General features: G+C 48.1%; 1 protein-coding gene across 4 annotated transcripts in view; it reads right to left on the bottom strand.

Annotated features, from left to right (window-relative positions):
• LOC106565466 (low-density lipoprotein receptor-related protein 1) overlaps positions 1–12275 on the bottom strand; it is a 179971-nt gene that overhangs the window by 57782 nt on the left and 109914 nt on the right. For all 4 annotated transcript variants that reach the window (XM_014132681.3, XM_082959228.1, XM_014132682.3 and 1 more), the window contains exons 20-30: positions 10568–10735; positions 8524–8706; positions 8095–8292; positions 7637–7882; positions 6026–6223; positions 4923–5127; positions 4510–4674; positions 4154–4398; positions 3388–3519; positions 2151–2378; positions 1705–1879 (exon numbers count right to left, since the gene is read on the bottom strand). In XM_014132681.3, coding sequence (XP_013988156.1) covers positions 1705–1879; positions 2151–2378; positions 3388–3519; positions 4154–4398; positions 4510–4674; positions 4923–5127; positions 6026–6223; positions 7637–7882; positions 8095–8292; positions 8524–8706; positions 10568–10735 — 2143 coding nt within the window. The remainder of the gene's footprint in view (positions 1–1704; positions 1880–2150; positions 2379–3387; positions 3520–4153; positions 4399–4509; positions 4675–4922; positions 5128–6025; positions 6224–7636; positions 7883–8094; positions 8293–8523; positions 8707–10567; positions 10736–12275) is intronic.

Raw genomic sequence — 12275 nt, 5'->3', positions numbered from 1 at the left:
CATTCCCTATCCAACCTGACAGAGCTTGAGAGGATCTACAAATAAGAATGGGAGAAATTCCCCAAATACAGGTGTGCCACGCTTGTAGCGTCATACCCAATAAGACTTGAGGCTGTAATCACTGCCAAAGGATCTTCAACAAAGTACTGAGTAAAGGGTCTGAATACTTATGTTAATGTGATATTTCAGTTTAGTGTTTTATTTTAAATTTGCACAAATTTCTAAACCTGGTTTTGCTTTGTCATTATGGGGTATTGTGTGTAGATTCATTAGGGGGAAAACAACTATTGAATCCATTTTAGAAATAAGGCTGTAACAAAATGTGGAAAAAGTCAAATGGTCTGAATACTTGTATACAAGAATGCATTGTATACAGTATATAAATTCCAGTTGTACTTTATCAAAAGCCTTTTGTCTATTGCTTTTGTCTATTTATGTTTCTGTTTATTGTAAAAAGAAAGAAAAATGTATGCAATCAAAGACAGCACACACACACTTGGATGCGATGCACATGAATCTATGGCAATTCATGTGCATTTGTGATTGCTTTAGCATGTGTGTCACTCTATTTCAATCAAGGAGGTACTTAACCCCCCCTCCACTTCCACCACACCCTGCATTTGTTTAGGTATCATGCGTTTGAATACAGTTCCTGCAAACAATTTAAACATCCCAGTCTCTCCCCTTGCCCCCCTTTTCCCAGCCCCCTCCTCTCCTGGACTCATTATAGACAGTGTGTGTGTGTGTGTGTGTGTGTGTGTGTGTGTGTGTGTGTGTGTGTAGGAAAGAGGAGACAGCTTCAGCATCTGCTTCTGGTTTTTCCCCCATGCCAGCAGCTAAGCCCAGATCGGAAACATTCCTCAGCTTAAGTAAGTCTCTCAGAAAACAGAGAAAGGACAAAAAAAGGCAGAGGCATTCTCAAAGATAATATCCCCTCTGCATCCGCCCCACACATACTCACAAACACACTCATAGACAAAGAAGAGCACTCGGACACTCAGAGATAAAAACACAAACACAGGAAATGTCTGTTAATGATCTTAGGAGCGGATGTATGCCTGCTGAGCTTTTGTCTCTTTAAAGACCAAAAGACAGAGAAAGAGAGAAAAACTGAAAAAAAGTTTTAGAGGGAAGTAAATTAAGGAGAGAGAGAGAGCGAGAGAGAGCCAGAGCGAGCGAGCCAGAGCGAGCGAGCGAGAGAGCGAGAGAGCGAGAGAGCGAGAGAGCGAGAGCGAGAGAGCGAGAGCGAGAGAGAGAGAGCGAGAGCGAGAGAGCGAGAGCGAGAGAGAAAGAGAGAGAGAGAAATTGAGACAGAGAGCGGCCAGTGTGTGACAGTGTGTAAATAATGTATGGCTTTCAGCACAGAAGCCATCTGTTAAGAAAGAGGAAAGAGAGAGAGAGAGAGCGACAACAAGGGATAGATGAAAAGGGAGAGATGAGAGAGGAATTGGAGTCCCTTCTAGAGCAGGAGAGCTAGCTGCTCTTTGCTCGAGGTCAGCCCCGATCTAAACTACCCTGCCTATCATGGCAGACTTCTAGCTGTGGGGAGCCTGCCTGACAGTCAAACGGTCTCTGTGTGCGAGTGTGCGTGTGTGTGTATGTGTGTTAGAGGTGAAAGCAGTAGGGTGTCTGACAGCCATTTCTTAACGCTGCATTGATCTCAGTGAAACACCTTTATCATGTCTGGGTGTCTGTTCTACCTACCCCAGTATGGGGTGCAGCACCAGACAGTGAGGTTTATCCAGGCCCTGGATGACAGCGTTCTTAAAGGATCCGTCCAGTCTGGCCACGTTGATCTGCTTCTTATTGGCATCATAGCTGGTCCAGAACAGGTTCCTAGACACCCAGTCTACTGCCAGACCATGGGCGTTGGGCAGGTCTAGGGGAAGACAAAGTTATCCAAGAGACAACGCAAAAACATAAATGTTCGTGAAATGACATGCGTTTCCTTACCCTGTACCCAGTCTTCGAACAAGGTGACCCACAAATATGTAGGTTTCTAATTTGAATGAACTACCCCTCAATGCTAAACTAATTAAATGACAGATGTTTGGACTCATTGATTGACTCATTTCATTCATTCTGTATAAAGTAGCTATTTGACTATTTCAACCGAAGCATGGTAGATATTCCCACGGTAAATTCCCTACCAGCAGACACCACGGTCTCCACTCCGGTGCCGTTGATGAAGGCTCTCTTGATGGTCTGGGTTCGGACGTCTGACCAGTAGATCCGGTGCTCTACGGCATCATAGTCCACCACGGTCACGTTGTCTATGTCTGGCACCGTGAAGGAGATGATGTAGTTATAGTAGGGGTTGTCTATGTCCACTCCCCTGATCTCTATCTGACGGGCATACAGCAGGAACTGACGGGACTCTGGAGAGGGAGAGAAGGACACCACATATTAAGGAGGGAGGAGAGGGGAGGGTTTGGGGAGTTATGGTGACTATGTATGGCTTCTATCCGATCGAACGGACATACAGCGGGGACTGACTGGAAGAAAAGGGGTTCAATTGTGACGGTGTGTGTGCGCGCGTCGTGTGTGTGTGGTTGTGTGAAATGCCTTTGCCACTTAAGAGTCCACTTAATACAATCCCCCACAATAACAAGCAGTCAGGAGTGAGGAGTGCATGTTAACTGATTGTACTTGGCTCTTCTCAGCCTGTCTAGATCAGATAACCCAGGCATGTGTGTATACTCTAGGTAGTGAATGATGGAGAGTTGTGGCTGATGCCAGCTTTAAACAGTGGGCCTCTCCATTCCTTTACGCCACAGATAATAGAAACTGCTCCCCTGAATACTAAACACACGCACACACAGACTGACGCACACACACCCTTTCACTTTAGAGACAAGGCCTAAACCCCTCAAACTCTCTTGGCGTCACAAGTGACAGAATCCAGGAGATAATCCTGTGTGTTTGTGGACTGTGACACAAAGCCATGGCTGGGGGGGGAATCAGTAGAGTGGAGTGATCCCACTCATGAGAGATGTTTGTTCCCTCTGGACCCCCTGTGGTTAGAATAAACCTCTGTACGTGGGTACTGGAGAAGAGACCCGTCTCTGAATCATCACTCACACACACACCATGAATCCCACTGTGTCACTCTCAGCAACTCCACCTCTCTGCCAAGCCAAGCACAGAGAAGGAGATAATCTGCCAGCTCAGGGGAGGAGGAAGAGTGTGTGGGGGGGTAGAAGAGACGTGTGTGTGTGTGTGTGTGTGTGTGTGTGTGTGTGTGTGTGTGTGTGTGTGTGTGTGTGTGTGTGTGTGTGTGTGTGTGTGTAGGAGCAGCAGTTTTATTGTCCTTGCTGTTCCAGATGTAGGATTGATTGTGTGTGTGTACGTGCGTGTGTTAAGGTGTGTGTGTTAAGGTGTGTTCACCATAGCAGGTGTGTTTGTCGGCTCCCAGCTTCATGAGATGAGGGCAGGCACAGGAGAAGGTCTGGTTGTAGTTGATCAGACACAGGTGAGAACAGGGACCCATGCCATTGTTAGCTGCACACGGATTAGGAGCTGTGGAGAGAAAGAGCGAGAGAGTGGGGATAGAGACAGTGGTAAAGAGAGAAAGAGGTAGAGCGTAAGCACAGGGAAAATGGAGGGTGGTAGAGAAAGACATGAGAAGGGGAGGGAGAGCGAATGAGAGGGGGAAAAGGAGTTGGTAGAGAAGCGATAAGAGGGAGAAATGGAGTGCGAGAGACGAGGAGAAAGAGAAGGAAAATGTGAGGAAAGGATAAGCGAGGGGAAGAGAGAAGGAGAGGGAAAGAGGGAGGAAAATATCAATTACAATCATCCAGTATGTGCATATAAAACAGCTCTTACCACTCAGGCAGCAGGCCTATCTGTCTCATCCATAAATGGATGGTTTTCTGAGCATGACCATTTTGAGGTGAGCGGTTGTGACAAGGGAGGCCAGATGCCACTACTCTCCTGAATGACACATGGACTTAGAGAAGCTGTCAATCAAAATGGCAACTGACTCGGGACACTGTGGTCTCTCTCTAGAGAGTAATGGCAGCAAGATGGCCAAGCCTTATGGATAGGCACTCATTAACACACAAGATCATTCAAGGTAAGGCCTGGCTAGGTCAATTCAAAGTAGCTAACCTCTTTTAAACACCACGTTTGTTAGCAGGTGTGTGTGTCTTACCTTGGGGCTGTCTGGAAGGATGGTAGACCTGCAGGTCAAAAGGTTGTGTGTTGGTTCTCTGGACCACGGTTACGTTGTTACCGTTCCACTTATTAGCCTTGGCCAGTGTGTTGGTCCTCCAGTCCGTCCAGTAAACCTCTCCCCCGTACATAGTGACTGCGAATGGGTGCGACAGGTATTCGTGTCCCCTCAGCACCTCGATCAGGCCGGAACCATCGTATTTGGCTGAGTAAATAGCATCAGACCTGGAGGATGGATGGAAGACAACACAATACAGTGACTTATTACAGCCTTTGTATATATATACATGTATGTGTGTGTGTGTGTGTATATACACTGTATGTCCTCTCTCTGACCTGGCGTCGATCCACAGGATGCGTAGCTCCAGGTAGTCTACAGTGAGTCCGTTGGGCCAGCCCCCATTTCCTGTCTCCTTATGGATGGTCCGCCTTCCCTCGCCACTCATAGAAGCTGCCTCGATCCTTGGCATACTGGCATCCCAGTCCGTCCAGAACAGAATCCTACAGAGATATGGGGGGGGAACTTCAAATTCAACTATGTGGTTCAGTAAACCCAATAAAACAAAAACCAATGACTGAAGTCAAGACTCAGTTTTAAGCCGTGTGTATTCCCATTCCTAGCCTGGTCCCAGATGGGTTTGTGCTGCCTTTCCAACTCCTATGGTCATTGTCAACATAGGAGTTAGCAATACAGCACCAGCAGATCTGGGACCAGGCTAACCCATTCCCAGTGGTGTGCTGGTTCTCACCCGTAGCGGGGGTCCAGGGCGATGGCCCGTGGGTGCTCCACCTCCCCAGCCAGCAAGGTGGTCCTCATGGTTCCGTCCAGCTTGGCCACTTCTATCTGGTCCAGGTTACTCTCCACCCAGTAGATGTTCCCTGCTATCCAGTCCACCGCAAGACCCTCTGGAGTGGCCAGGCCATACTGGATCACCACGTCAAAACTGGTCAGAGCTGGAGCAGGGAGGGAGAGGAGAGGAGGTGGTTCATTTGATTGTGAAGCTTTGCTGTGATCATTTCCCCTTTCCTGTAGACCTATTCAATTTTTGTCATCAACAGTTGTCAAAGTGTCTTACCAGTACCATGAACATCAATCACACAGCGACAGTTTCTAATGCCAATGCAGCCCCAGCGTTTCTAATAATGCCACCTACACAGCCACGACTCTCCCTACGACTGACAGGATACATTCTACTCCCGTTTGAGTCTAAGCAAACAACATGACATGAGGCGCCAGTGAAAATAAAAGCAGCGAGGAGAAGAAACTATTCTTTTCATCCCCCTCTCTCACCCATTCATTTTTCCATTACAGGTCCCTAATCAGAGAGAACGGCCTAATTATTAGTCATTATCCTGACTGGAGTAGACACACACACACACGCGCTCATTATGCTTCCCTACTGTAATGAATGGGCCTCGTCTGCTCTATAGATTGTCTTTGATTGATTGGTTTTGCATTTTTGAAGGTAGCGGTTTAGTTTTGATTGATTGGCTTTGCCTGTTTGGAAGGTGACAGTGTGGATTGATTTGTTTTGTCTTTCGGCATGGAGCTGGACCATCTGCTTTGTTATTTACCAGCTGCTTCCCCTCAGCAGCTATAGGCCTGCACAGCACAGTATAACTACTATTCCCAGAATTCCCCACTGTGAAGGCAATTGGGAAATCATGGAGTACTCCACTAAAGACAAAGAAGTGTGCTGTTGGTCTCAATGACTATACACAAACCAGAGGTAAAAAGTGGAGAAATCCAAAGCATACCTTTCACTATAGTGAGTGTGCATGAATGTGATAGTGGACTTGAATGAGGACAGTCTGAGTCTGTATACATGCGTGTGTAGTAAAAGACATTCACCTCCGTTCTCGGACAGTTTGCCGCGGTAGATCTTGTCCTCCACCACGTCGGTCCAGTAGAGAGCATTCTCGGCGAGGTGGAAGTCCAAGGCGATGGTGTTCCTCAGGCCAGGCACCAGCACGCTGAACTCTCCCTTGTTCAGGTCGATCCGACGGATCTCATGGCGGTTGGAGAAGATGATGAAGGGCTTGAAGGGATCTGAGGTGAAGACAGGAGATTACATGATCATTGTGATGTACTAGTAGCCTGTTGGTGGCAGCGGTGGGATCCCTGCATCTACTTTGCACCCAGTGCATCCTGGGTAATGTAGTAAGAAAAAGCTGTAAGTTGAGGAATGTTTCCTCCCAAGGCTTGATTTTAAAGGGTGTTGGGTCCTGGTTTCAACTTATTCAAAGTAGAAATGAACAGCTTTAACAGTAAATGCCTTCCATTATTTCAGTTTGCCTGGTCATGACTAAAATCCAGTAACTAAACACTACTGTTAGTCGTTGGCTGTTTGGAACCTGAATACATCCAACGTAGTGTGACGCACAGACAGTGCTATGTGGCTAAATGAAAGAGGAACGTAGTTAGGAACCCTGTCTAATCCCTGGTAATTAAAAGCCTGTATGTTTTAAATGGAGGAGAGTTATCTCCGGACGACAGACAGTGTGATGAATGGTTGTGTTGTGTGTGAAACTCTGACTGTCGCTGTGGGTGCAGGGCTGAATTATATGCAGCTTTATTTGAGTCAGTGGCTAGTTTCTGTGAGGAGGATACAGACTTGCGTATGTATGTGGGTAACAGTGTTCTTCTTCCATTACATTGATTGAGTTTCCCCGATCCCTTCCTCTTATTCTTGCTATATTTATCCCTCCTCCTTTTCCCCTTTACAAGTTCCCCAACTTTCCTCAATCTACCTCCTCTTCTTTGTTGTTAGTCTCCTACTTTACTCATCTCCTAATCCCTTTCTCTCTATCCAACTCTCACAGCTAGAAGCCCCCCCCAACTATTCTCATGTCCCCTTTTCGATTTTTCTGCTCTCCCTCTCCTTCTGTTCTTCAATCCCTCGTCTCCCCTCCAGCTCTCTTCTCATCCTCATGTGAATACCGCCTCTAGCCGCCTGCCTCCTCGCCTATCCTCTCCCACCCTGTTTATTGTCCAGAGCGGTGGTATCAGCTCCCAGTCACAGTTTGGTGGGACCACTGAAACCACCCAGCTTCCTGCCAATACGCCCCTTCCTCTCTCTCCTACTCACTCACCTCATTTGCTCTCTCTATCGCCTGAACAAAAACCACAATACTTCCTGGAAATGTACTGTAGTTTCCTTTTCCCTCTCCTTCCCTCGCGGATCCTAAACCCCAATCCCCTCTCTCACTTTGACTCTCCCCACATCCATCACGTTGACACACCTCACCCTCTGTGCCAGTGTCTTTCATTCTCCTAATCCTTAGAATCTCTCCGTTCTCTTCCATTTCACTCCAAACCACCATATCCCCCTCTTCTTCTCTCCTTCCCAGTTTCCCTCCCTTTAACCTCCCCTGCTCTTCCATTCCCTCTTTCTCTCCAAGCCTCCCATCACCCTCTCCTCTCCTCCCTCCCTCTACATCTCCTCCAACCCACCCTCCTCACCAGTGCTCTTGCAGTTCTCCTGGTCAGGCTCCAGCTCCCAGCCCTCGTAGCAGGAACACTTGACACTGAACTTGTCCTGCTCACAGCGCTGGCTGCACTTCAGGTGTTTGGCGCAGAAGCTCTGGATCTGACAGGTCTTGTTGTTGGAGTCCAGCTCCATGCCCAGGGGGCAGGAACACACCACGCCCTCCCCGGGGGCTACCGTACAGTTATGGCTGCAGTCGCCGTTGTCCAGCGAGCACAGGTCTGCAGGGAAAGAGAGGGATGGGTGTTACGGGAGGAGGTGGCACTGAACAAAAACATTGGGCCAACACTCTTCTAGAGCCCTCTCTCATGCGGAATAGACAACAATGACATAACAGGCATCATAAACAGTCACGACAGCTCAGCGGTGGGATCCCTGTCCTACCGCCCAGTGCATCATGGGTAATGCAGTCTTTAGTAGCGGCAGGTCTTACCACAGAGTTTCTCGTCAGAGCCGTCGGGGCAGTCGTCTGTGCCGTCACAAAGCTTCTCAGCGGGCAGACAGATGGTGGAGTCGTTGGCACACACATGGTGGGAGAGTTTACACACCAACGCCTCACAGTTGTCCTCGTCTGAGTTGTCCTCACAGTCACTGTCCCCGTCACACACCCAGGCTTTACTGATACAGCGGGCTAGGGATAGGTCAGAGGGCAAAGGTCAGAAGTTACAGGCAGATACAGTCCACAATAACAAAAATACAGCTACAACCAAATGCAGTCCATCTCCACCAGATAACTCTGAGCTACCCATTTCAATACTGTTACATTTATGTTTTTCAACAGGCAAATCTCCCATTCTTTCCCCCTTTCATTTAAACTCCCCTAATTTCTTCCTTATTGCCGTGTCACAACCATTCCCCTCACCAGAGTCTCTACAACCAAACTTGACGGCGGGGTCACACATGTGTGTGACGCCTTCGCAGTTCTTCTCATCGCTCAGGTCCATGCAGTCTGTGTCTCCATCGCAGCGCCAGCGCATAGGGATGCACAGACCGTCCATACGACACTGGAACTCATCCGTGTGACAGCCACCAGGGGGACGAGTGGCTGGGAGGGGACAGTGATGGAAAGAGAGAGAGAAATTAGAAATATTATAATCACTTCCATAACACTCAAACATTTCCAGAAATGGAAATGTATTAAAAACAGAGATATTTAGGCCTCTGAGTTTTTACTGAACCAGGTAAAACTCTGGGCCCTTGTTATAAAGCTATAACTTTTTATCTGTGTTCATCCTTTTTGTAAGAGTTTGCTGAGTTGGAATAACTGAGTAACTGCCAATGCTGGTGATTTTGAGAAAATGACAATGCAACCACATTAGGAAAGATATCGTAGAGTCATTCACTACCTGTTTCTCCCACTGTGGGGCTCCAATGGGAAACAAGGACACTCTTTATCACAGGGGATCAGTTTGACCAGAACATCACGCTTCAATGATGGACACTATTCACCGACTATTCACTCAATGGATAATCAAAAGGGACTGGCAAAACCAACAGGCATCTGGCACAGACAAAGACCCAGATGGGAAAATTTGGCTAAGGTGTTGGCATGTGTGTGGACCTCACAGTGGGCAGAAGCTTGACAATGCGCCAAGAGACAAAAGATGCCGTGCTTCATTCATGCACACAATACATCAAATCACATCATTAACAAAATGCTGACATTCACTAACGACCTGTCACGGCTAAATGAATGGAAACCGATGACCCAAAGACGCCCACGAGTCAAGGGTTGGCAGTGCCACAATGCCAGGGTGATGCAGTGCACTGAAGGGTACAGCGTTCACGCAGAGGCCATGCTCCAGTGGATTAGCAATAGAGCCATCATTGGCATCGGTGATTACGGAATTCATTGAAAGACTCGGACATCAACGGTCAATGGCTGTCACAGAGTTTCACGTGTCACGTCAAAGTGAAAAAGTACTGTCGGTTTCTTTTTCGATAAATGGAAATAGTGTGCTCCAAAATGGCCGTGCAAGTGTGGAAGAGCATGAGACTAAGTGTGTGTAAGTACGTGTGTTAGGTTTCATTGTGCGGGTGTTTGTGTGAGCATGTGCACGTGCGCTCGCGTGTGTGTATGTGTGTAAAAGATCCTGAAGCATCCTGCCTGCCGTCCATTAAAAACTCAGGACCAGCCCATTAGCCAGCACCACGGGGTGGGGGGTGGGGGGGGGGGAGGCTGGCTGGGTTCCTAGTTCTCTGGTTACAGGCCACAGTGTAAGTGACAGAAAAATATATGTTTATTCAAAATTCCCCTGATAGTATATCATATTTAACTTGTCTGTTTCTCGTCCAAGACTTTGTTTCTTTTGGTTCGGATCCTACGCAACAAATGTAATAAAGTGGTTTGGAGTTGACCACAGGAAAGTTTCCTTTCAGGTGAGGCCTTCTACAATTCTCGACCAACTAAACAACACGGGACATAATCAGATGCAGTGTTTACAGTATAAATAGTGAGTTTGTTTCCCCAGTCCTTAGGAGAAGGAGATACTAGCAGGTTTATAAGCTAGAGGGAGAGATGGAGTAGTGTTTATGATGTAATTGCACGTCTGTTGCACAACTAGGGACATGATGTCGTGAGGTTTCGCACAGTCAACAGCCATCTAGAAGCAGCCTGTTGTAGACTAACCTTTTCATTTGGCTGGCCTATAGCACATACAGTAATATGGCATTATGTTTTCATGGTTGGTGGGTTATGAAGCTGACACTCACATACAGTAAATATATTTGGCACCTGATTGGTGCATTACATACAGTAGTTGACACTCCCAGACAGCGATTGGTTGGTTACGGAGCTGACATGGAGTCAACACTCACAATGATTGGTGAGTTACGGAGTTCATGCAAAGATTGGTGGGTTACGCTCTCACAGACAGCGATTGGTGGGCTACAGTGCTGACGCTCACCCTGATTGGTGCAGTTGGCGTGAGTCTCGTCGCTGTAGTCTCCACAGTCATTGTCTCCATCACAGGTCCAGTAGTCCGGGATGCAGCGGCCGCTGTTACACTTGAACTGGGCGCTGGAGCAGGAATGGCTGCAGCCTGCCTCATCACTGTTGTCCCCACAATCATTATCTGCAAGGCAAACACAGTCAAACCTCTACCTCACACCGCTCAGACACACAACATAGGCCGACTATAGTGAAAGACAAAAACAAATCTCCCAGGTTATTGTTTATGTACCTGGTCATTTACATTAGTTATGAAGAACACTGTGAATTTTCACTTCACTCAGATAATATATGTGTATCACAAAGTAAATAGCCTTTATACTATTGTTCATAATGCAATTTCTATTATGCTCCATAACTTTAAATACAGACTCACATATAAAAACACTTAACATTACATTTACAAATGAATTTCAATGTGAGGAAAAAGGAGAAGAGATAGAGAGGAAAATAATCACAGAAACTGCATAGATCAAACCATGCACCATGAGTGAATGTACCCAGCACTGATACATTGAGCTTGGCAGCAGAGGAGACTCTTCCCCATAGACTTCCTCATCTAAGCATTTCTAACAGGGAGGTTTGTCTGGTAACTAAACCTTAATGGTGTCCGCTGGCAGATAAATATAGACAGTAAGCTCACTATGACAGATAGTGTTGAGGCCAATTGGACCTTGTTGTTTAGTAATGATAACCCACCACCCCGAACAACCAATGTTCTCTGTCTTTGATTCTTGTCCATTCATTATGATTACAATGGAGAGCTCTTCCTCCTGCATTAAGTGAACGAGTAGAAGAAGTAAGAGCCTCCATTATCGGTCTATTGAGATGAATAATGAACTACTGTTAAAGGGTAAAGCTGCCGTTAGTAAGGAAAGCAGCCCTGGCCCTCCCTCTCCCTCCCCTCTGGGGCCCCCCTAGCGAGCCCTGGCCCTCCCTACAGTAGCAGGTCTCCCCCTCCCTCTCCCTCCCCTCTGGGGCCCCCCTAGCGAGCCCTGGCCCTCCCTACAGTAGCAGGTCTCCCCTCCCTCTCCCTCCCCTCTGGGGCCCCCCTAGCGAGCCCTGGCCCTCCCTACAGTAGCAGGTCTCCCCTCCCTCTCCCTCCCCTCTGGGGCCCCCCTAGCGAGCCCTGGCCCTCCCTACAGTAGCAGGTCTCCCCTCCCTCTCCCTCCCCTCTGGGGCCCCCCTAGCGAGCCCTGGCCCTCCCTACAGTAGCAGGTCTCCCCCTCCCCCTCCCTCCCCTCTGGGGCCCCCCTAGCGAGCCCTGGCCCTCCCTACAGTAGCAGGTCTGCCCCTCCCTCTCCCTCCCCTCTGGGGCCGCCCTAGCGAGACCTGGCCCTCCCTACAGTAGCAGGTCTCCCCCTCCCTCCCCTCTGGGGCCCCCCTAGCGAGCCCTGGCTTTGGTGCATGTTGATCTATGCACTAACCGGTCGGGTTCGGACAATTCAACTCATCAGAGCCGTCCCCACAATCCTTTTCTGAAACAAAGAAATCAACGGAGACAGCGGAGTGGGCGGACGGCACGACAACAACACACATTGAACAACAACAACACAACGAGCCAATGACAATGAGAGAAGAAACAGACACACAAACACCCTTGCCAAATAGAGAGGAAAGCTGTAGTCAGACAGACATGTGGACATCAAATGACATGCGTAGCA

The sequence above is a fragment of the Salmo salar genome, chromosome 12 (genome assembly GCF_965601325.2).
Source record: "Salmo salar chromosome 12, fSalSal1, whole genome shotgun sequence".
Taxonomy (NCBI): Eukaryota; Metazoa; Chordata; class Actinopteri; order Salmoniformes; family Salmonidae; genus Salmo; species Salmo salar.
This window is presented reverse-complemented; position numbering and strand designations above follow the sequence as displayed.